At 37.4% G+C, this 25,118-nt stretch overlaps 1 protein-coding gene across 4 annotated transcripts in view; it reads right to left on the reverse strand.

Moving 5' to 3' along the window:
* Positions 1 to 2,433: 2,433 nt before the first annotated feature.
* The window catches only part of LOC141502572 (N(4)-(Beta-N-acetylglucosaminyl)-L-asparaginase-like), an 80,407-nt gene continuing 57,722 nt past the window's right edge, over positions 2,434 to 25,118 (reverse strand). For 2 of the 4 annotated variants that reach the window (XM_074207380.1, XM_074207366.1), the window contains 3 exons: positions 15,856 to 15,923; positions 12,261 to 12,365; positions 9,112 to 10,805 (listed from right to left, as the gene is read on the reverse strand). In XM_074207380.1, the coding sequence (XP_074063481.1) occupies positions 10,725 to 10,805; positions 12,261 to 12,365; positions 15,856 to 15,923 (254 nt within the window). In that variant the 3' untranslated portion in view covers positions 9,112 to 10,724. Of the gene's footprint in view, positions 5,457 to 9,111; positions 10,806 to 12,260; positions 12,366 to 15,855; positions 15,924 to 25,118 lie in introns of those variants that run through there. The other 2 variants (XM_074207376.1, XM_074207390.1) reach the window with 2 other exon arrangements.

The following is a 25,118-nucleotide window of genomic DNA, read 5'->3' on the forward strand; positions in this document are numbered from 1 at the left end:
TACCACTTACCCACTCCCAAACAAACAAAACTCCTGTAGTTCTTACTCATGTTTTCCCATAAAAAAAGAGAATATTAAGTGAATGTGTTAGATTCTTTCAATTAACTATAAGATCAGTGAAGACTTGGGTTTATCCATTTGTCACCTTTCATTCTTGCTACGTAACTGAACAACATTCACTTCCAATTATATATAGTCTCAATAGTATTACTTAAACCAATTCTTGCACACAAATTATTGATATTTATTGCATCCTTCCCATTACTCTTTAAAAGATTTGTCATTTCAGTTCTTCTGAAAATGTAGAATTGCATGATTTATAGTCATATAGAATTCTGGGGGATAATACTGGCAATAACTCTTGGCCAAGTCATCATCCCCTTAGCCATCTGGCATATATGGATTGGGTCTAAACTCCTGGGATTACCCCGGCATTTTCTCTCTTTTGCTTGTCATATACCCTCCTGGAATCTAGGTAAATCTCCAATTAAAGGTTAAAGAGAAGACCCTGGTTCCCTAGAAAGAAATCAGAGTAACAATGTGAGTTTAGGGAATGAGATAAACTTTATTTGTTCCATGCCCTAGATGCATGAAGACAAAACAGAGAGCTCATAGAAATCTGAATGGATACTGAAAACATATAAAGCTCTCAAACAGACCATCAACTTTTCTCAGGAGAAAGTTAAGTGATTTACCTATTCACCCAGCTGGTAATCATCAGAAGTGGGATTCAAATTCTTAATCTCTCCTGGTTCCAATGCAAGCATGCTGTTAATTTTTGTTATTGGAGCTGCTGAACAAGAAATAGTTTCATCATACCTCCATTGTCCAAGTTACTCAATGAAATAGAGGGTGGGGGCAGCTAGGTGGCACAGTGGATAGAGCACCAGCCCGGGATAGTCCTCCTGACCTGAGAAATAGTGGAGGGTTGGGGAGCAAGGGGTATAAGGAGAGCAAGGTCAGAGCCCTTGTTTCCCCAAGTCATCAGTCTCTTTCTCCTGTCATGGGGATCAGGAAGATGATTCATTTTTCTCAAAGAAGTATACCATTCAGGAAATTCTCTTTTCTCTCTAAAACGCCAGGTCTATAAACTCTTGAACTTGGTATCTCCCATGAGGTAACCTGCATTATCTAACATTGCCCAGAAGGTAATGTTCTCTGGCTAGAAGGCTAGTCATGCCACCTAGAAGGTTGGGGTTAAGGGATATTGCCAATGGACTACTTCTCAAGGGTTTGGTCAGGAACATGTCAAATTCTGCCATGGACAGAAAAACCCTAGCTGTGGCCATTTCTTGGGCTCAGAAAGTCCACTCTCAGGAACCTAACCTCCCCATGGCTTTGGTAAGCTTCCATAAGAGCTCAAATTGATAGGGGCGGCTAGGTGGTGCAGTGGATAAAGCACTGGCCCTGGAGTCAGGAGTACCTGGGTTCAAATCCGGTCTCAGACACTTAATAATCACCTAGCTGTGTGGCCTTGAGCAAGCCACTTAACCTCATTTGTCTTGCAAAGACCTTAAAAAAAAAGCTCAAATTGCTGAGTACCAGTCATCCAGGAATCTTGTAGGTATAACAGATACTGAACAACAATCAACCTCTCTTCTTAAGGTATCAATGATAACATCTACATTCTTTGTGTAGAGGTGTTTTCTTGACCACAGACAGAAGTTTCATGTCCTGAGCATCATCAAAATTATATTAGTCTTAAGATGATGCTTCAAACTCCTGTTCAATTCTGATCCCAACTTATCTGGTGTTCTCCTTGCTTGTTGTTGTTTGTCCTTAGCTTTTGAAGAAGACTGTGGCATCATGGAGGTGAAGCTACCATGTGCATTAAATTGGATTTGAGTGAGGGGTGCTATGCTAACTCACCAGCCTCACTTCCTCCTCTAGTCATCTGGCCCAGTGACCAGATATGAATCAGGACAACTGGAGATGGCCCTAGATGCATGGCAATCAGGGTAAAGTGACTTGCCCAAGGTCAAATAGCTTGTAAGTATGCAGTGGATGACTTGACTTGATGATACTGGCTTGATGGCAATACTTAGCAGATTGTTGAATATATCCATCATTGAATCTCATGTAATTATAAGGAAAGTCTTTCAAGACTTTGTTTCTTTTTAAAATAGCATTTTCAGGGGAAGCTAGATAGTGTAATGGACAGAGTAGCCAGGAGGACTTGAGTTCAAATTTGCCCTTAGATACTTGATACTTACTAGCTGTGTGACCTTGGGCAAGTCATTTAACCCCATTGCCTTGCAAAAACCAAAACAAAAAGACAGTCTTTTCACTATGTATCTCTAAAGTCAACAAGGGGGGAGGGAGGTAAGAAAGGAATAAGTAATTATTAAACACCTACAATGTACCACTCACTGTGATAAGCACTTGACAAATATGGTCTCATTTGATCTTCATAATAACCCTATGAGGTAGATGCTATAATTACCTCAATTTTACAGACAAGTTAAGTGATTTGCCCAGGGTCACAGTTAGGTTGTCTGAGGGTTGGATTTGAATTCAGGACTTCCTGGCATAAGGCCTGATACTTTATTGATGGTCCCATCTAACTACTTCTAACAACAGCAGCAGTAACAAAAATCATTGGAGGCAGTAGAGATTAAGAATTTGAATCCCACTTCTGATGCTTACCAGCTGGGTGAATAGGTAAATCACTTAACCTTTAAGCTTCAGTAGAAGAGGGTTTTTGTGAGAACCAAATAACTAATTAGACAGAATGCTTTTCAAACCCTAAAATTCTACTACAAAAATGTCATTATGCTTATTCTACCTTTCAATCAACCATAAGATCTTAAAGATATGATCCACTGGTGAAAAATGCCTGTGAAAGTCTGTTCCCTTCTCATGTTTTCATCAGGAATATAAAAATTTTACAAAGATGGGAAAATAGGGAAATTATTTGGTACTTGCCAATGTCTCCAGGGTTGACTTATTTTTGTAAAATACCATTTGTAATCTTTTCCTATTTTCCCAGAAATCTCTTAAGAAACAAATTCTTAATGTTTTACAAACTGTTATTTGGTCAGTTCCACCTTATCTTCGGGATTTTATCTTTTTAAATTCCAACTCTTATTCATCACTAATAGAACCATAGTATGAAGTGAAGGAGCTGTCTGAGGGGCACTTCCATCATTGGGGGGACACTTTTCTTATCCAATATGACCATTATCTCTGTGCAAATATTTCACCTACCATCTCAGCATCCATAACTCCTTAAGACCTTCCTTTTATATGCTACCTACATGTATTGAAATATGAGATCTTTTAGGCAAGGATTGTCAAAATTTTCAACTTATATTCCCAGAATCTGGTATAGTGGTTTGCATATAGAAGCACTTAAATATTTTTCATTCATTCATATTGCATTGTAATTGTGAAAAAAAAAAGAAAATTAACTTGAAAATATGTGAGGGGAAAAATAGCAGGAAAACACATTAATAGCTGACACTTTAAATTCTTGTGGTCCAAATCAAACTGCTTCCCAGTTTCTTGGGTTGAAACCCACAACCTGGTCCAGGAACCATTCCACTGGTATCATCTCAGAAGGCACAATGCCCCTTGGGATGACCAGAAAAGTTGCTGTATTAGTCACTGCTGAGGTTCATCACAGGAACACTGAAACCCCAAGGATCTGAAGACACAACTTCTTGCACAGGGAGAACAAAGGCTGCCTGGAGCAGGTAATATATAACCTAAGTTCCCATGTTGTCATGGGAAGGGAAAGGGGAAAACTCAATATCTACAAACCATGGAGGGAGGAGGCAACAAATCCACTTTTGATGGTCAATTTCTTTCTCTTATTCCTTCTTCTTTCCAAAATTGCCATCTCAGAGGCTTCTCTACACAGCTTGCCCATATATGCCAAAACTTCTCTGGTGCAAAAATTTTTCTAAGAACAAAGCTGACTCTTTCTTAATGTATCAATGACTATTGCTTTATAATCTTCTCAATGTTCCCATGACACCATTTACAGATCCCTGTGGCTCCCCAAACAAAAACTCCCTTGCTTGGCCTTCTTGTTGTTCAGTCATTCAGTTGTGTCCAACTCTATGTGACCCCATGGACAGAGTTCGTGGGGTTTTCTTGGCAAAGATACTGGGGTGGTTTGCCATTTTTTTCTCAATGTGTCTTCATTTCTTAACTGAGGAACAGAGGCTAATAAATGAGGCCTAGGTTCACACAGCAAACAAGTTTCTAAAGTTGGATTTGAACTCATATCTTCCTGACTCAGCTTAATACCATATTCACCGTAACACTAATCACTTCCCTATATATATAAATGTGATAATTTTTGATTACTTTTCTCAACAAGATTTCTACTAAATGGGGGTATATTATTTGTCTTCTTGCAACTAAATGCCACTAGATATGCTTTCAGCTTAATAATCATGACCCTCAGTCTAATGAATCTATGAATGTTCTCATACATGGTGCTAATTCCAAGTCATCCATCTACCCTTTTGTTTGTAATTTCCCAAAGGTAATCCAGTCCCTCTCCTTTTAATTCTAGATCCAACTTACTGTCCACTTGAAATTAATGTCAAGATAATGATGGATGAGCTCTATTCTTGTTGCTTGTTCTTCATTTTCAAAAAGGATCGATGATATCACAGGGTGATACTTCTACTCATTTGTGAATTGGATTGAAGTGAAACAAAGTTGTACAAAGTTGTACAAAGTCATTGGCCTCACTCTCTTCAAGAGTCATCAAAGTCCAGTGACAAGACAAAAGTGAGGATGACTGGTGATAGCCCAGGATGTAGTTTTTGTAGAACTTTGGTGTCTTCAATGTCTGACTAAACTCTAAGCACTCCCAGGTGTCTGCTTCAGCTGCCACCATGGTAGATAGGACAATCTACCCATTTTGCTGGAGAAAGTCTTCACCTGCTGGGGAAGACACCCCCCCCCCACCTCACTGAAAGGTTTGAGGTCTGTTGTTTACCCTCAACATGGTTTAGCCCATCTACCAGGGCATGGCCACTTTCCATCCTAGAGTTTCTTAGAGCCATAGGTGAAAGTTGGTGGTTCAGGTGGGATTGGCAGCCCTTACACCATAGATACTAGTCTTCCCTGAACACCCCATACATCTCACTGAGCTCTATAGGTTATCTATCTAATCCTAAGCCATAATATGGACAATAGATAGTTCTTCTTTCATATAATTTTCTTTCCTGTGAATGGTTATGCCAAATTCTTTTGAGCAGATCTAAATCTCATCCAAGAGGCTCTTCTTTGGTTTGATGCAGCCAGGATTATGCCATCTGCAAACAGAAGCATTTGGAATGACTCTTCTTCATGGTGAAGACAAATGCCTTTGTGAGGATGTTTCACTGTTTTGTGCCACACCTGATATTAATGACAGAGTTGTAGAACAAGGTTATCTCCTTTGTTATTATCTTTCAGGTAATCTTGAATAATTTTCATGCAAGCACTGGAGACACCTAGTTGGAAGAGATATTAAGGCACCATTTAGGAGGGGAATGATAAAGAAGAAAATGTAGGCAATGTAAACACAAAAGGTACCAATAGTCCATTAAAAAAACCCTACATCACTTCTTTAATTTTTATCTAATTGTTGTTCTTCTAGTTTTATCTTTGAATGCTCTTGGGATGGCTTTACTTTTGGGTTTCTCACCAAGCATTTTTCAAACTGCTTTTTTATTCCACTGTCCCTCTCTGCTTTCTGAAAGGATGCTATTCATAATATCCCACCATCTTCCTCTGGAAAATTTATCAGTAAGTTTATGTTCTAAACAATATTGTCCTTTGCTACAATATCTACTTGGGAAGTAGTCAAATGTTTCTAAGGTGTTTTTTTTAGGCTCTGATGGTTTACCTCTTAAGGAAAATGACTTCCACTGATCCACCCTAGCCATCTTAACACCTTCCCCATTGCTTCCTGGATTCCCTCCATCCTTAACAACTCTTCCGGACTTTATGCTCCTCTTCCTGAATAAGTTAAACCACTTGGCTTTGGAGCTGCTTCCTTAGGGCTGACTTGAACAGAATGATGAATGAATGAGTGATCACTCAGAAAGTGAGTGTTTAGGTGGTTCCAAAGCAGATCGTACATTCTGGTCATCTTGCCATCTGTCTTGCAGCTGCTCCCTCATTTCATTCCCTTCACTCCTCCTCTCCACTACTTAATGTGGGAATCTTAATGCCCCATTGGCACTACTCATGAATTCCTGTGACTCCCTATACCAAAGCTCCCTTTCACCCTCCTATGTGTGCTTCTGCTACTTATTAGAATATAAGTTCCTCAATGGGAAGGATATATATCACTTGGCATAGTATTTGGGTTAATAATAATAATAAAGCTTAATATTTTTTTCATTCACCTATTCATTCAATTAAAATTCTTTATGAAATTATTTTAAAACTATTTCTATATCCTTTCATCTTATTTAAATAGGTCTGGATAGAATTATTTTAATTGTGACATCTCTGCAAAGTGTTTTTACATGCACAATACACATGCATATACATTAAAAACAAAACACAGTTGCTAAGGATCAATTTTTTGACATTGATCTAGATGAGCTCTAAGGTCCTGAATAGCTCTAGTTCTATGGTTCTATGATTTTGGCAATGTGTAGAATTTCTTGGGTGGGGAACTACATTCAGATCACAACTTGTGAACTCAACATCTGGGAACCTAATCAAGTTGTAGGAAGTTTCTGGAAACACATTTTAATGATTTATACAGGGGTCACATAAGATGCTAATTTTAAGGGTCAGGATCTGAATTCAGCTATCAGTGGCTCTAAGTCTTCTTCTCTGTCCACTCCCTGTGGATATGCATAATACATCCAATCAATTTAAGTCAACAACTGAACTTATGATATCTAAGGCATGGGAACCAGGAGAGGACAAAGTGTCCAGGAAAAAAGAATACAATAGTATCAAAGGCTTTACAAATGATTAGGAAGATTAGGATTGAGAAAAGGCTATTAGATTTGTTAGGAGATAAGAATTTTTCTTTTTCCCATAGAAGGTAACTTGTTTCATTGAGAGGCAAAAGGAAGAAGTCTTTAAAATTATGAGGAAAATAAACTCCAGGTCCTTAGTCAAATCAGGTAAAGGACAAAATCTGGAGGTGTCATTTTTGAAGTGGAATGAACTATAGTTTGGTAAAAAGTTGCAAGAAATTGTAGGAGGGATGTTATTTGCACTTCCAGATTAAGTGGTGTTCTTTTTTTTTGTCCTCACACTTTTGTCCTCATTTTTTTTTTGTCCTTTACTTTTTAGTCAATGATGTCAAAGGGAGCCCAGCTTCGTGATAGCTTTGACTTTTTGAAGTAGGAGGTAGTCTGAGGAATTTGCTGGAAACCAGAATGATTGACAAGATAATTAGGCATTTAGTGGACATAATTAGTTGTTCTCATTTATGAAGAAGTCATTGCTGCTCAAATGGGGGAATCCTTGATCACCTGCCATCTCAGAAGACATTCCTGTAGTCCTATAGCCTTGTTCATAATAATGGATATATGTAACACTTAGAGGATCTAGGAAGCCTCTATTAGTCCTAAAGGACTCAATTGCAGCAATTTAATTCATAAGATTGGAGATTGGGCACCATGAGATAGTTTCAAATTCTTTTATTTATTTATTTTTAAATTTTGAGTTCCAAATTCATTCCCTCCAAGAATAATCTTTCAAAGAGTAATCTCAGTGGGGTAATGATGGGTTAGAAACCACACTGTAAGATATCTAGAAGTAGATCATGAGGAAATTGAGGTAGCTAATCATTTTTTAAGGTTGTTGGGTTTTGTTTTTTTTAGGATTGAGAGACTTCATGTTTATAGATAGAAGAGAAAATATCAGAATCTGAGAGAGAGAAAGAGAGAGAGAGAGAGAGAGAGAGAGAGAGAGCTAGAGCAGAGATGTTGATTGAGGCACACATAGAGCTGAGGCGAGCTTCAGGGACCAGGGAGTTGAGAACAATGCAAAGGTAGAGACACTAACTTTAGCAAAGAGAAGGGTCACCTATTCCTCAGAAACATGACCAACAGGAGAAAAATGGTAAAGATGTAGAGGGATTTTGAGACATGGAATAGAATAATGGACATGAGGGAACTCACAATAAATAGCTCTATTTTCCCAGTAAAGTAAGAGGCAATGGCGTCTCCTGAAAGATGGAAGAATAAGAGAGTCTTTGGGGATTTGAAGAAAGGAGAGAAGATTTGGAAGAGATGTTGAGGTGAAAAGGATGGGATCAAAGACTAAACAGTAGGTTGAATTAATGAAGATGAAATTTAATCCATGTAAATGTGCAATCTTATATTGGGGTTCAAAATATCATTTTCACAAGATATAGGAGGTATGGTTAGAAAGTCTTTGTGCAAGTTTAATATGAATCAGAAGTATTACATCAGAGCCAGAATGAATTAGCCAAGCTAATTAAATAAATATCTGTGTCTATAATTGAGAGATATGGTTTTCAGGAACAAGAAGGTAACACTACTCTGCCATGATCAGACTCATCTAAAGTCTTATGTTTAGTTCTGGAGTTCATGTTGAACATCTAAAGGAGGACAGACAGGTTGGTGAAGGGCCAGAATATTAGGCCATATGAAAATTAGTTAGAAATGAGTCTGTTTATCCTGAAAAAAAGAATTACAGAGTCACACAGTAGTTGTCTTTAAGTATGTGAAGGATTGTCAAACAGAGATTAGATTGGATTTGTTCCATTTGGATCTGAAGGCAGTAGTAAGAAGAATTACTTGAATTTGCCTCAATTTGAAGAACTTCTTAATATTAAGAACTATCCAAAAGTGAAATAGGTTTTGCCTCAGGAGTTTGTAGGTTTCTCCTCCTACCTCTCAGGGACTCTGTGACCATCAAATGATACTTTTTAAACTTATAAAGGACTTAGCACAGTGCAGGCACTGTAGGTAACATATAAATGCTTCTTCCCTTTCCTTCCCCTTTTGCCCTTGAAGCAAAGTCTGGGTGACCACTCCTCTGGGAGTGGAGAAGAGCTGGTTCATATCCACATATTTCCTCCCTTCTAACCTCCCTATTCCTGTTGTGGATGTGACCTGTTGCCTGTTGCCTATAGACAACCAAAGGCTATAGACCTTACCACTATTATTGTAATATTTCTATATTTTATCATTTAACAAATATTAAATGGCAATACCATCTTTATTAGACTCCTTTATTTTTTTTAATGCCACTGACAATGTTTTGGAGTGCTGTGCCCCTAATTCCATTCTTCCCATAAGCTTTGTGGTTTTTATTGTACAGTTTTGCATAACATAGTAATTTAGGAACAAACATAGCAGAACTGATTGAACAGGTTGGACTCAGGGTCACTGCAGATTCTTTCTGAAATTTTGTGTCTATACTTTCTCTAAGGACTTCTTGTTAGACATGTATAGTTTCTTGTGAGAAATTCAACTCCGCAAATATCATTAAGTGTCTACTATGTGTAAGGTATTGTTCTAGAACTGAAGATATAAGAACAAAACAAAACAAAACAGGCTGTCTATCAAGGAGCTTACAGTCTATTAGATAAAAGGCTCCATGTATTTACTATCTATCATATCATTTAGTTAAACTCAGAGCAAAGGTTAGATTAATAATAATACATGATGTCCATACTGTGGGGGCAAGATCTGTCTTGAAAAGATGAAGGGTGACCTTGATAAAGTCCAGTCAAGTATTCTCTTACTCCTTGTTCTAGTCTAATCCTGCAAATACTTATGCAGAAAGAACAACACTTTTCATACTTTAAATACCATTTAGATTTTTATTTCTTTGAAATAGCAACATTTTTTTTAAGGTTTTTGCAAGGCAAATGGGGTTAAGTGGCTTGCCCAAGGCCACACAGCTAGGTAATTAATTAAGTGTCTGAGACCGGATTTGAACCCAGGTACTCCTGACTCCAGGGCTGGTGCTTTGTCCAACTGTGCCACCTAGCCACCCCAAAATAGCAACATTTTTGACATCATTTTTTTAAACCCACAAAATTGAGTTAATCAAAAGATATGAATGATTTTTGATTACGAGATTCAATCAAAGAACAACAAATGAAACAAATGCTCACATTTCTAATACAAACATTTTGCTTCTGAGGTGAAACATACACTTAAAAGAACTGTGTTTTTCAAGCAGTATGCATACAAAAAAATATTTGTTGGTTTGCTTTGAAGAACTAAGCAACCTTAACAACAAAATTAATTTGAAAAATAAAAGCTAGGAAAACAAAGAAATGAAGCACCTACAAAATTGTTGAGGACTAGGGGCCGCTAGGTGACACTAAATGGGGCAGCTAGGTGACACTTAATAATTACCTAGCTGTGTGGCCTTGGGCAAGCCACTTAACCCCATTTGCTTTGCAAAAACCTAAAAAAAAAATTGTTGAGGACTGAAATGAATATGTGGAAATATATTTAAAGGAAAAAGATGAATTCCATATTTATCTATTTGAATTTAACTAATTGATAGGCTAATGAATGAACAATAAATGAAATAAAATGCTTGATGGGTTTTTTTCATAGTTGGAAAGGCAGTTGTACTAACTGTTCAACGGAATCATTTTCTTTTTTTTCTTTTTTTTTTTTTTTAGGTTTTTTGCAGGGCAAACAGGGTTAAGTGGCTTGCCCAAGGCCACACAGCTAGGTAATTAATTAAGTGTCTGAGACCGGATTTGAATCCAGGTCCTCCTGACTCCAAGGCCAGTGCTTTATCCACTATGCCACCTAGCCGCCCTGAACAGAATCATTTTCTTGAGACCAGACACAGTAGGTGAAATGAACTGATGAAGCAGCTCCAGTTTCTCCCTAAAAGGAAGGAAACAGGCATTTATAATAACGCCTACTGATCGGCAGACCCTGTGCTTAAGTGTTTTATAAATAGGATCTCATTTGATTGTCACAACAATCCTGGAGGAAGTCACTTTTATTATCATTAGTGTGCAGCTGGGGCATCTCTGGCATAGGGCAAGTGACCCTCTAGTCAAGAGCTGGATTTGGATTTAAACTCAACTCTTCCTGACTCCAGTCCCAGTGCTCTAGCCACTGTGCTGAGCTGCCTTATTAAAAAAAAAATAGCAAGGGGATGTAAGAGAGAGAAACCTAACTTGAGTAATTGTGTACTTGCAAACACACAGACACATACACATTTAAATATATATGTGTATATTTAAATGTGTGTGTGTGTGTGTGTGTGTATGTACACAATGACTGAAATATTTTATACATGAGAGCAACTAGGTGGCACAGTAAATAGAGTGCCCTGTCTGAAATCAGGAAGATTAACCTTCCTGAGTTCAAATCTGGCTTCAGTGTGATACTGGGCAAGTCACTTAACCATAATTGCCTCAGTTTCCTCATCTGTAAAATGAGTTGGCAAATGAACTGGCAAACCATTCTAGTAATCTTTATCAAGGAAATCCCAAATGGGGTCATGAAGAGTCAGATATGATTACAAAACAACTGAATAGCACAACTGTACATATGAGTATATGTATGCATATATATATATATATATATTAGATGACTACATTATAAATGTGTGTGTGTGTGTGTGTGTGTGTGTGTGTGTGTGTGTGTGTGTGTATGTCCATATTGAATTTACAAAGCTCTGTGATTTTGGTGATATTTTAGAATTGCTGAGGTTGGAATAAAGAAATCTGGACCACAGAGATTTCCCCAAGGAGCTATCTAAACTCTTTGGGTCCTTGGCTCTTCTGCTTCAAAGTTCAAGAAAAGAATTGTTTTGTGCCAGCAGAATGATGCCTTTGGTGAGGCAGGGAAAAGCTCTTCAGGACACAATGTCAAATGACCAGTAACTATGGTTGTACAGGGCACTGCCCTTCAGTTGCCTGGCAGAATTTTAATTCCAAAGGTCCTAAAAGTCATTTAGTAAAGTTTTCAGGGAATGGTAGTTTCCATTTTTGTGATCTTTAGAGTCTGAAAAAAAAAGGATATCAGGCTTAGAGTCAGAAGCCCTTCCTCTGGCAGAGATTTACCAGCTGAGGGAGCCAATCACTAAATCTCTCAGAGATCTAACAATTCTCCAAGATGCTCTCTTCTAGGAACTGTCAATCTCCTTTAGGGAACAAGGCTGTATCCATGCTACAAGTTCTTGGCACTACTAAAATTATAGACAAAGCCAATTTTGCCCCTCTCTCTACCTCATCTTTATTACAATTATATATCTATATCTATACCTATAATTATATATCTATCTACATATAAACACATATTTATATATAAAAATTTCATATTTCATACCTTTATATTCATTGCAATAATTCCAAATTCAAACATATTGTCATCTCCCACTTTATCAATTATATATTTAAGGACAGATTCACATGCTTTCTTGGGAGATAAACCCTATAAAAGAAAAAAAACAGATTCTAAGAGGTTTTAATACAAGGGGGAAAGGTAAGCTAGGTACTAAAATTATTCAAATAAAAATATAAATAAACAATCCCTGCAATATAAGAGAAGCTAATAAAACACTCTACCTTTAAGATTTCAGTTCTCACATAAAATCATAGGAGGATTTGAGAATAACCTCAATTAACCAAATACACATTTAGGTTAATGATTGAGTGCTCTTTGGTCTTCTGTTGCTTCTAATTTTTAATTTCTATTTTGTTTATAGAATCCTTTTAAAATTTCATTTTGGTATTTAATTGGAGAAAATTATTTCATTCAAGTTGTAAGTACAAATGTGAGAAGAAAATAAACCATTTCAAGTGTCACAGACATAGCTAAAGATAATTTAAAATTTCCATATGCAATCTAATAGTTCTTGAAATTGAGGCATTCAGAAGGAAGACTAGCCTAAGGTCTTAGAACTAGTATCTGAGTGATTCAAACTCAGTTCTTTTTGATTACAGGCTCAAATCCAACAGATCTGATCTATCCATCGGAGTCAACTACTTGTCTGAATGAACTCAATTCACTACTTACTCAATTCACTTTTCAAAGTAAAACACCCTTTTGTGTTAGTGTTAATCAATTTATTTATCATTAAATTAAAGATTAATCAATTTACTCCCTATTTTTCTCTTGTATAAATTCATGCTTTGATATATTAGTTTTATTAATTTTTTTTGCAAGGCTAATGGGGTTAAGTTCCCATTGCCCCAAGGCCACACAGCTAGGTAATTATTTAGTGTCTGAGACCGGATTTGAACTCAGATTCTCCTGGCTCCAGGGTCAGTGCTCTATTAACCGTGCCACCTAGATGCCCTTATATATCAGTTATCTTAAGGTGGGTATCACATTTAGCTTTAAAAATGTCTCAAGTTGGGGCAGCTAGGTGGCGTAGTGGATAAAGCACTGGCCCTGGAGTCAGGAGGACCTGGGTTCAAATCCGGTCTCAGACACTTAATAATTACCTAGCTGTGTGGCCTTGGGCAAGCCACTTAACCCCATTTGCCTTGCAAAAACCTAAAAAAAATGTCTCAAGTTAAGAATTCCTGTCTTCCAGATAATAGGTAGCTTTGACTCCAGGGGCCTCTGGGCTTTCCTGATCTCCCTGGGAAAAGAGGAGAGAATCCAGAGTCAAGCTCCAAAAAGTAAAATCAAATGTGGTCGAAGGAAGGAAGGAGAGAAAGAGAAGAGCTCTGTCAAATTGCCCTTCCAGCAATACCAGCTGGCCTACAAAAGTATAATGTCTGTTTACAAGGATTGGAAATTCAACACTGATGAAGCATTTTATATGTTTAAGTCACTGTATGTGCTAATCACTATTATGGATGTCGAGACAACAGACCTGCCTGCTGAGGAGCTTGAGTCAACTGGGAAGATGAAATGTGTAAATAAATAAAGTATATACAAAGAATTTAAGAGGACCCAGAAAGACCTCATAGAGGTGAAACCTGACTTGTGTTTGAAAGACACCTAGGAATGAGGAGGGAGCCCAGTGCAAACATGGAAGACCACTCTGTAGGATCAAGAGATCTTCTGTCATGGATAGGGAGCACCTGGCATGTGTGTCTGACTAGGATTGAGAGAGTAGAAAGGCTAATATATGAAATAACACTACCATGTGAACACATACAATGCCATAGTACAGTCATTTCAGATTCTTCATGACTCCACTGGGGATTTTCCTTGCAAAGATACTGGAGGGATTTGTCATTTTTCTTCTCTGGTTCTTTGACAGATGAAGAAACTGAGGCAAACAGGGTGAAGTGACTAGCCCAGGATCTCAAACTAAGTAAGGTCTGAGGCCAGACTTAGAAAGATGGAAGAGAGTCAGGGTGGAAATGGCCTCTAATATCTGGATATGGATTTTAAATTTTATTCTAGAGGTAATAAAGTCACTGAAGATTTCTGAGGAGGGGAGAAGACACGGTTTAATCTGAATTTTCAGAATATCAATTTGGCAGCTTCAAAGAGCCTTTATGATTTCAGAAGTTACTTATCACCAAAATATTTTTATCCTTTTGACATAAGTAAATCATGCCTTGTAAAAAAAATCTTTTCAGTACAAAAGTGACCCTTTTTTTCCTCAATTACATGTAAAAATCTTTAGCATTCATCTTTTAAAATGCTGAGTTCTGTACTCTCCCCCCTTCCTCTTACTTGAGAAGGCAAGGAATTTAATATAGGCTATATATGTGCAGTCATGCAAAACATTTCTATTTTAGTCATATTGTGAAAACACAAATCAAACAAAACACAAGCAAGTAAAATAAAGGAAAATAAAAGTATGCTTTCATTTGCATTCAGACTCCATCAGTTCTTTCTCAGGAAGTGACATTTTCTTAAGTGGATATTTGGGGGACTATAATTAAATTATTTTAAACACAAAGAAATCAGTCAGTTGATGAAATGTAGTTTTGGGAGATGTCCACTTATTTCAATTGTGTCTAACTCATGTCCCCCTTTGAAATTTTCTTGGCAAAGATACTGGAGTGGTTTGCCATTCCTTCCCTAGAACATCTGGTAGATGAAGAAACTGAGGCAGATAGGGTGAAGTGATGTGCCCAGGGTTACCCAGCTAGTAAGTGTCTGAGGCTTGATTTGAACTCAGGTTTTCTTGACTTCAGGTCCAGGGATGGCATGGACTTTCAGAGAAACTTGTGAGAAAGTTTCAGAAAGACTTGTGGGAACTAATATCAAGGGAATCAAGTAGAACCAGAACAATTTATCCTAATGGCAATATAAAATTGAAAAAAATTTAACTGATCAATGCAGCAAATAGACAAGATTCCAGAGACTGGAACTCCACTGCCAAAAAAAGACATAATAGGAATTTGTTTTGCTTAACTATAAATATTTGTTACAAGGATTTTGTTTTTTTCTTTCCAGTGGAGGGAGATGAGGAGAGAACATTTTGTTGTTCAGTTGTTTTTCACAATTCTTTGTGATCTCATTTAGGGTTTTCTTGCCAAAGATATTAGAGTGATTCGCCATTTCCTTCTCCAGCTCATTTTACTGATGAGTAAACTGAGGCAAACAGGGTGAAGTGATTTGCTCAGGGTCATACAGCTAGTGTTTGAGGCTAGGTTTTAACTCAATAAGAGGAGTCTTCTTGATTATACTCTATTCAGTGTACCAACTAGCTGCCTGAGGAGAGAAAATAAGAGGTTGCTAATTGAAAAAGTTTTTTAATTAAAAAAATAATTGTGGCATTTTAGAATAAAGAGGTAATTCAACTATTTCATTTTATAAAGGAGAAACTGAAGTTCATGGTTATTAAAGTGACTTAAGCAAGATCGCAGTTATCTGACAGACAATTATGTTATTCTTAATGTCCAGTCTAGTATTCTTTCTACTAAACTTCATGGTTAAAAATAAAAACGTAAATGTTACCCAATCCCACACAATAATTTTAAAAGCAAGAAAAATGTAGTTACATCACCTGCTGCATTAGAAGAACAACATGAAAGCAAGGACAAAAACACATAATCTTGTCTCTTTCCCCAGTTGCTGTAAATTAAAAAAAAAATGAGATGTCACAAATATATAGTCTGTATATTTAAGAATCAACTATTTCTGCTCCTGATACAAATACTGAATTAAATAATATTTTGTGCAATCTTCTTCAACTTAAAATGAAATTTAATTAACACAAGTCATTCACATAAGGAAGTAAATTCTAATCGTAGCTTATCCCAAAGAACCTCTGGATTCTTTCATTACAATGATATTTTGTTTTAATACATAGTTCTGCAGGAAATCATAATATACAAGCAAAACTAAGTGGAACCTCTTTTGAAGTTCAGATGTCTGCAAAAAAGATAGTGTAGTAAAGGAATGCTTGGTGTAACCAACTCTATTAGGACCAGAATGCTATAAAGATCATCTAAACAGAAAGAGGGCTTTGAATACACTATAAAGAGGGAAAATGTTCTTGGACTCAGCTTCCTTTTCTTTTTTGGCCTCAATCCACCTGGGTTTTTTTGGTGGCTGTTGTTGAATGTTTGGAAATTTACATGATTTTTCCAGGGATGGAGGGTGGCTTGTAGCTGACAGCAGGGAATGAAGGCAGTTGAAGAGTGATTTTAACTTGATATAAAGACAAAAGAATTGTAAATAATATAGGTAGTTGCTTTTCTTCTTCATAATAATTCCTGAGGCAGATAATGCAAATACTATTATGATATTAGTGAAGGTAAATCTGAGGACTAGAAACATAAAGTGACTTGCCTAAGGCATATTGCTAATAAGTACACTTCTGGATTTGAACTCAGGTCTCCTGATTCTAAGTCAAGCAGGTTTTATATTATACTAGTTCAGGTCTCTTACAGTTCAGCAATGCTCTCTTCTCATTAACAATGTAAATGGCACAAAATCAGGTATTTTTGTTGTAAAGGGGAGCTAGTGGTCACAGAAGATGAGTTTAGGACTTGGGGTTAGAAGACTTGAGTTCAAATCCAGCCTCAGGTACTTACTAGCTGTGTGATCCTGGCAAATTACTTTACCCCATTTGCCTCTATCTCCTCACATGTAAAATGAGTATAATAAAAGCTATATCAAAATGATGAGGATGGTTGACAGTTACACAAACAGAATTAGAAACTTTTTCAGTGTAACCTGAACAACAAAGCATTATTACTACTGGCTATCCATTAGAATACAGAAATATTTTGATAGAGGGAAATTTTTTGGTAGTGTATTATTTGTAATGAGAATTTATAATTAATTTTATCTTCTCTACATTGATAATACTGCACAATGGATAGAAAGTAGAATTCAAAACCATCTCTGACACATACTGACTATATAAGTCAGCTAAACCTTTAAGATGCCAACCTGCTTTGGTGAGGGAATTTTCTTGTCTTTATAGGAGTTCCCCACATCCATAAAGTCATAGGTCCTATCCCTATCCTATCAGGGATGCATTAAAAATAGCAGAAAACTTTCCAAATTTTTAAAGAAATATATCTGTTGTAACAGATTAATCAGAACAAATGATGAAGAAATAGAGGAAAGTCAAATAGCTCTAGGCCTTCTAGGGCCTAGCCCTTCTAGCCCTGGGAAAAACAGGCTAAACAATTAAAAAAAATCAGACCTATAACTTTTTTTTTTGTTTAGGTTTTTGCAAGGCAATTAAGTGGCTTGCCCAAAGCCAGTTAGGTAATTAAGTGACTGAGGCTGGATTTGAACTCAGGTATTCCTGACTCCAGGGCTGGTGCTCTATCCACTGTGCCACCTAGTTACCTCGACCCATATCTTTTTTTTTTTAGTTTTTTTTTGCTAGGCAATGGGGTTAAGTGGCACAGCTAGGTAATTATTAAGTGTCTGAGACCAGATTTGAACCCAGGTACTCCTGACTCCAGGGCCAGTGCTTTATCCACTGCGCCACCTAGCCACCCAACCCATAACTTTTAAACTAATTTTGAATACATATATATATATATATATATATATATACACAAATATATATTGGATGTTATTTTATTTTTTTCCAATTACATGCAAAGATAGTTTTCAGTATTCAACTTTTTGTAAACTTTTGAGTTCTACATTTTCCTATTGACCTTCCTCCCCCTCCCCATGACAGCAAGTAATCTGATATAGTTTATATATATGTATAAACAAGTTTAACATATTTCCTTATTTTGACTATTTTTATCAGTATTTCATATAATTCACTTGATTCCAATTCAATTCAATCAAATCAACAAAATTTATTAAGTAACTACCATAAGAATGCATGGTGCTAAATACTGAGGAGATGCCAAATTTATATTTTGGAAAATATCTAAAACCACAAATACAGTTAAGAGATAAGATAATCACTTTGACCACTAGGAGGTGCTACAGTAGTAGTTAATATATGGCTACGTATTTAACCATTGAACTCTAGTTGTTGAAGGCCAGAGGCTTCCATCTCATACTTAAGCCTCCTAACCCTAGAGGGCAGAGGGTATAAGACTGAGGCTCAAGTTAGTATCCAGCACTACCCCAAGTTTCACTCCGCATGCGGGCATCAGTGAATGTCTCCTTCTAGGCCTATTTTTTTGTGTGGATTCAGTCAACTTGACTCAAATTTCAATTCATGGGATTTTTCCCTTCCTGTTATCTCTATCAATGGACCCTATATCAACAAGTCAAGTTGAAATTAATTATATATATATATTAATTGATACTAATTAAAAATACTTTGATATTATATATATATATAGATATTAATTATATATACTTTCCTATATTTACATCCATCCTACCCACCTCTCAATCCTTTGTAATCTGGCTTCCAATCTCATTATTATACCAGAACAACTTAATTTTTTTAATAGGTTTTTTTTTCCCAAGGCAAATGGGGTTCAGTGGCTTGCCCAAGGCCACACAGCTAGGTAATTATTAAGTGTCTGAGACCGAATTTGAACCCAGGTACTCCTGACTCCAGCGCTGGTGCTTTATCCACTGAGTCACCTAGCCGCCCCAGAATAACTTTCTTGGAAATAACAGGTGATTTCTTAATTGCCAAATCCAATGACTTTTTCTATAATCCTCATCCTCGGTGGCATTTGACACTGCTGATCACTTCTGGATGCTGGCCTGTCTATCCTAGTTCTCTTCTTACCTGACTGCTTCCATAATATATTTACCTCAAACATCCCCATGCTCAGTCTGGGGAAGGTAAGGAATAATGACCTATCATAGACACACTTCTTTTCTGAATTCATATAGTCTAGCAATCTAGAGTAATCAGAGAAAGCAAAGGTTACCTACAAAGACTGCAAACCTTTTGAGGTCAGGAAATCCATCTTAAATATATTTTTGTAACCATAGCATCTCATGATGCTTAGTGCTCATACTTTTTAAGATCACAGTGCTTATATATACACTTTATTTATATAAATTAGGTAGATCACAACTCCTGTGACTTTTAAATTGGTTTTCCAGGAGCCCATCCTTAAAGTGGGGGCTGGTCTGGGAGTCAGGTGACCTAGACTATTTGTGATTCTGTTACCAACTGCTGACGTGGCCTCAGGAGTAGGACCAATCCTTTAGGGTTACAAAATGGTGCTGGAGTAGATAACTTTATTTTTTTTTTTTGGAGTAGATAACTTCTAAGAACTTTTTAACTAACTGAATATTCTATTAACCTCTAAATTAGAAGCGAATATGAATACAGGTGATATAATGCAGAGGTCTACCAGACCATAGGGTGGAAAGAAGAGAATGAGCAAGGCCTCTAAAAATAGGCTAAAAAAGTCCAAGTCAAGCTCTTGTGCTTTCCTTGAAGGTCACCAGTTTAGTTTAATTTAATGGGAGATAAGTGAACAAAGGCTGCATAAAGGATGGTATTGTTATAACATACTCTCAGAAGGGAGGTCTTCAGAGGTTCAACAGGCAAGCTTAGAAGGCAAAATTATTTGGATAAACCAGACATCCGGGGCTGGATAAATGAGGCTACAATGTACTTATTCAATTTAACTATCTCTGAACGTGACATATCCAGGCTATTAAAGACAAGCAAAGTAGCAGTTTCACTGACAGTCAAATAAATATAGGACTGAGAAAGCAACTTGTCTGCAGCTCCAGAATAAAACCACAACAACACAAAGGTCACTTAGGAAAATGACAACTCAGAAGTCAGTGGCATTATTTACATTCTGGACTTCCAAAAAAGCCCCCCCCGCTTAAGCCATATCAACTATAAAGTACAGGCATGTTCCTTCCAATATGGCTCTTTTCTTTTATGGCATATTGTGTAAGTCAGTGTTTGGTTTCAGTGTCTTAGCTGGTACATCATTGCCAGATGAATCATCCTAAACACAGCTGTCACTCCAAAACCTCTAATGGCTCCCCAATGCTGGAATTAAAACCTCTCAAAAATCTGGCCCCAACCTAATTCTTAATTTAACCTCCATTTACTACACTATACAAATAGATCTCATCATTTTAATAAGTCTATAAATTTCCAGTCTGTTCTTACCATATCCCTGTCATGACTGTCCTCATTCTCTTCCATCAAAGAAAATGCTAACATGACTGCCTGTTTTTGTACTTTGACTTCACAGCTGTAATCACTTAAAACCACACTAAGACTTTCTGACACCCCAAGTATGTGTGTATCACTTAAAGGTTTGTAAAATGCTTTATCTCATTTGATCCTCTCCACAACTGTGTTGGGATATGGCCTGTTTTTTTTTTAATAGAATTTATAGATGAGAAAACTGAGGCTCCAAGAAGTCAAATGTACTTTGTTCTGGCTAGAAATACCTGAACTGAGATTTGACCAAAGGTGGTTCTATCTCCCAAATCTAGCATTGGGCCTTGCTAGAAAGAGGGCTAGATGTGAACATCTAGAGCCAAATCCCGAGTGGTCTTGAACAAATTCCTTACTTTCTCTGAGGACCCAGAGGTGTTACATATATAAAACCCAAGGCAAACCTCGCAGCTTTGTGGATAGGTGTGTAGGGATGCTGCCACTCCTGCTAGTCCCTTTGCTGATACCTCCCATGAAGCCACTTTTTCTTCCTTAATGCCAATATCCTTTACTATCTATATAGCTTTCTTGACCCTCATCAGTTCCTGCCTTACCTTATTTATGCATACATGTCCTTTCTCTTCAAGCTAACAGCAAATTCTGGGGCTGCTTCTGATACTGCCTCATAGGCCCCACAGGTTGCCCAGTACTTTCCACAGAGCAGGCATTCATTAATTACATGTTTAACAATCTTGAAGTTGAGTGGCGATCACAAAAGACAATAAATAGCTGTTTCCTTTAAATTTCATTATTGACAAGAAAAAGCCAGAGGAATAACTTTCTTTTTGGATAGAACAGCCTTAAGGCCTTGGGTGGGTGGGGAGGAGAGTGGGGAGTGAGTAGAGCAGAAAGTTATGATTCCTTATACCTGGTTCTCTTCATAGCAACAATTTGGACTCTGATCTACTAAAAATTCCTGAGTTACTCTGAATAACTCAAGATAGACACTTTACATATATGTAAGGAAGGCTTAAAGGGCTAACAGTTCATTCCAAAATGGACTATTTTCACCATAGGATAAAAATAAGAATGCTCTATATATGTTAAAAGTTCTCCTTAAGAGCATCAACAATAACATTTGCTATTTTTAGGACAGAACCAGGAAAAATTAAGAGGAAGCTCTTATATCAGAAGAAAATTTTCTAATTTCTTTCAGAATTCAACCTAGTACACTGTTGGATATGTCATCTAGTAATATGAATGGAATTTTAAATAAGATTGGTATTTACAACTGTAGCCAAAAAGTACAAATACTTGAGGATTGAACTGATCTTTTATTTATGTGAGGCAATTTGGGTTAAGTGACTTGTCCAGGGTCACATAGCTAGTAAGGTATCAAGTGTCTTCAGGTCGGATTTGAACTCTGGTCCTCTTGACTCCAGGGTCTGTGCTCTACCCACTGTACCTCCCAGCTGTCCCTTGATATTTATGAAAAAAAAGGAAAAGCAGTAATCACCCTTGGTTCTTTGGGTATTCACTAGGAAAAAAATAATTGGTGGTGGGAAAACAGGATGGTAATCACTTGAGGATAAAAACAGAGAATATGGCAGAGAGAAGCAGCAGAAAAGGCACAGAGGCAGATGGTATAGTTGAGAAATGTGTGAGAATGGAATGGTGAATGAAGGCAGTGCGAGATGAAGTACAGAAAAACTCCTGTAACCATGGATTAATGTTGGAAGTTCTAGGAAGTGTGGAACTGATGGAGAGTTCAGGGGACAGGAGTTTGAGGTCTCATTTTCACTAGGGTTTTTTCTGGTGAAACAGATCAAACTCCATAGCCAAATCATCTCAAAGTCAATGGTAAAATAGTTACCAGCAATTTATTGATGTTCTATGGGTCTGAACTGTGGAAATCTGGAATTTGACTGAAATTTACCTATTGTAGGATCAAACCCTAGATGGCAGCATCACGAGTATGTTTGTACATCCCACTCCTTTGATCTTTGGGAGGGAGGGTTTGCACCTGACTTCCAGGTTTCCCTTTGAAATCGAATTTCCTACTATTACCCCTTTGTATTGGTTACTTATCAGGAGGACAATAGTTCTAATTTGACCTTAGGCACTTGACTGGCTATGTGACCTTGGGTTAAGTCACCTAACCCTGATTTGCCTCATACCCAGGGCCATCTCCAGTCCTTATGTGGCCACTGGATCCAGCTGACTCCATAAGAGAAAGTGAGGCTGGTGACTCAGCACTGACCCCCCACTCAAATCCAATTCACTTGCTTGCCACAGCATCACCTCCATGATATTGTAGCCTTCTTCAAGGATGAAGAACATACATTTTTAGCTTGTCTTGAACTTATGGATTTTCAAAGAGTATATGATGTCATTAGAATGTAATGTTAAGAGAAATCAATAAAAACTAATACTGATACATATTACAAGATTTATATCATATAGAAGAAAAAGAATGAGATTATTCAGTCTTTCATGTGAAAATATTCAGTTAACAAAGTAGTAGTAGTGGTGTGGTGGAAGTAGTAGACAGAACTGCTCTCAATCTTTTTTTGTTTGTTTTTTTGCAAGGTAATGGGGTTAAGTGCTTTGTCCAAGGTCATACAGTTAGGTAATTATTAAGTGTCTGAGGCCAGATGTGAACTTAAGTCTACCTGAATCCAGGGCTGCTGCTCTAATCACTGCGCAAGCTAGCTGCCCCAACTGCTCTCAATCTTAAGCATTCATGGCTCAGTGGTTATAACCCAGACACATGCAACCTGTGGGACCTCCAAGCAAGTCAGCTAACCTCTAACTATTCCAGTTTCCTCATCTATAAAGTGGAGAAAATAAAAATGCCTATTTCCCAGGATTGTTGTAAGGATCAAATGAGCTTAGTAAGTGCTTATGTCATTGTTGCTTAGCTATGCCCAACTTCTCAGGACTCTGTGGACTCACTGTGTAGTCAAAGGATTTCAGCTTCAGTATTTGACCTTCCAGTGAATAGCCTGAACTAACATCTTTAAGTATTGACTGATCTGATCTCTTTGCTGACCAAGGGACTTTCAAAAGTCTCCAGCACAGGGATGGCTAGGTGGCACAGTGGATAGAACACTGGCCCTGGAGTCAGGAGTACCTGAGTTCAAATCCAGCCTCAGACACTTAATAATTACCTACCTGTGTGGCCTTGGGCAAGCCACTTAAACCCATTGCCTGGCAAAATCAACAACAACAATAACAAAAAAAACCCTTAAAAAGTCTCCAGCACAACTCAAAAGTTGTCAATTCTGCGATACTCAGATTTCCCTAGAGTCCAATTCTCACAACCAAACATTGCTACTTGAAAAAAAAACATGGCTTGAACTCTATTTGTCAGTGAGGTTATATATTTGCTTTTAAAGTATGCTGTCTAAATTAGCCTCAGCTTTAATTAAAAATTTAAAGTGCTAATTATAAGCAAAGCAGTAGTAGTAGTAACAAATAATGCAAAATAGGAGCAAAAAAGAAAATTCAGGATGAGAAAGAAGAACTGAAAAGAGAAAGGAGAGGGAAACTGAGGGGAGAGGAAAGAGATGATAAAGAGAGGTGGACAGGGAAGGCATACTAGGTGGTGAAATGGTCTGGGGTCAGGAAGACTCATCTTCCTGAGTTCAGATCTCCTCTCAAGAGAAGTTTGGAATGGACTGGCTCCAGGGGAGTACCTTTGGATCCTGGAACTCTCTTGGAATTCTGTGATTTCATAATATATCACAGGAGTGTACAGTTCTTTCACAATGTAATTTATTTGCAAAGCTAAGTGAGCTATGGTCAAATATTTTCTAATTTCCACAGATTCTAACTTCCATCCCTTGGAGGGGGGGAATGAAAGGATTCTTTTAAAAATTATTTTATTTCCCCTCGCAATACCCTCAAAACACTTAAATTATTAATATAATCATTGATATAATATTAATGAATCTCATAGGCACTAATAAATGGGGGGAGGGAAAGGAAGGGTTCACTTGTCTCTTGAACCTTCCCTAACCTAGGTTACCAGGTACAAGTGAAATAAAGATGTAATTCTGAATTGGGCAACTAGGTGATGTAGTGGATAAAGGGTTGGGTCACTCATTTTTTCTGTGTTCAAATCTAGCCTCGGACATTTACTAGCTATGTGACCCTGGCCAAGTCACTTCATCCTGTTTGCCTCAGTTTCCTCATCTATAAAATGACCCAGAAAAGGCAATGCAGTCTGGTGTCTTTGCCAAGAAAACCTCAAATGGGCCAGCTAAAAAACTGGATGATTCTGAACTGATTAATCTGGTGGACTGTAAGAGATCAATTCCCATTGATTCTTGGGATGCCAGAGCTCCATGACTAGTATTCTTCCCTTAGTGAATGAGACATCAACACTACAATAAATTAATTATTTGTAGAATCAAAGGTCAGACAGATATATAGGGCAGAGACTAATATACTTCATAATAAATATAAACTGTTGGCACTAACTACTAAAGAAATATGGGCAGTTGGCTGTGCAATGGAGAATGTCAGGCCTGGAGTCACTTAGATGTGAGTTCAAACCCAGCCTCTGACAGTTCCAAGCTGTGCAATCCTGGGAAGGTCACTTCATCCTGTTTGCCTCTGTTCCTCATCTATAAAATAAACTGGAGAAGGGCAAACCAGTCCATTATCTTTGTCAAGAAAATGCCCAATAGGGTCATGAAGAATTGGACAAGACTGAAACAAATGAACAATAGAAA

Source organism: Macrotis lagotis, chromosome 1, assembly GCF_037893015.1.
Source record: "Macrotis lagotis isolate mMagLag1 chromosome 1, bilby.v1.9.chrom.fasta, whole genome shotgun sequence".
NCBI classification, from domain to species: domain Eukaryota; kingdom Metazoa; phylum Chordata; class Mammalia; order Peramelemorphia; family Peramelidae; genus Macrotis; species Macrotis lagotis.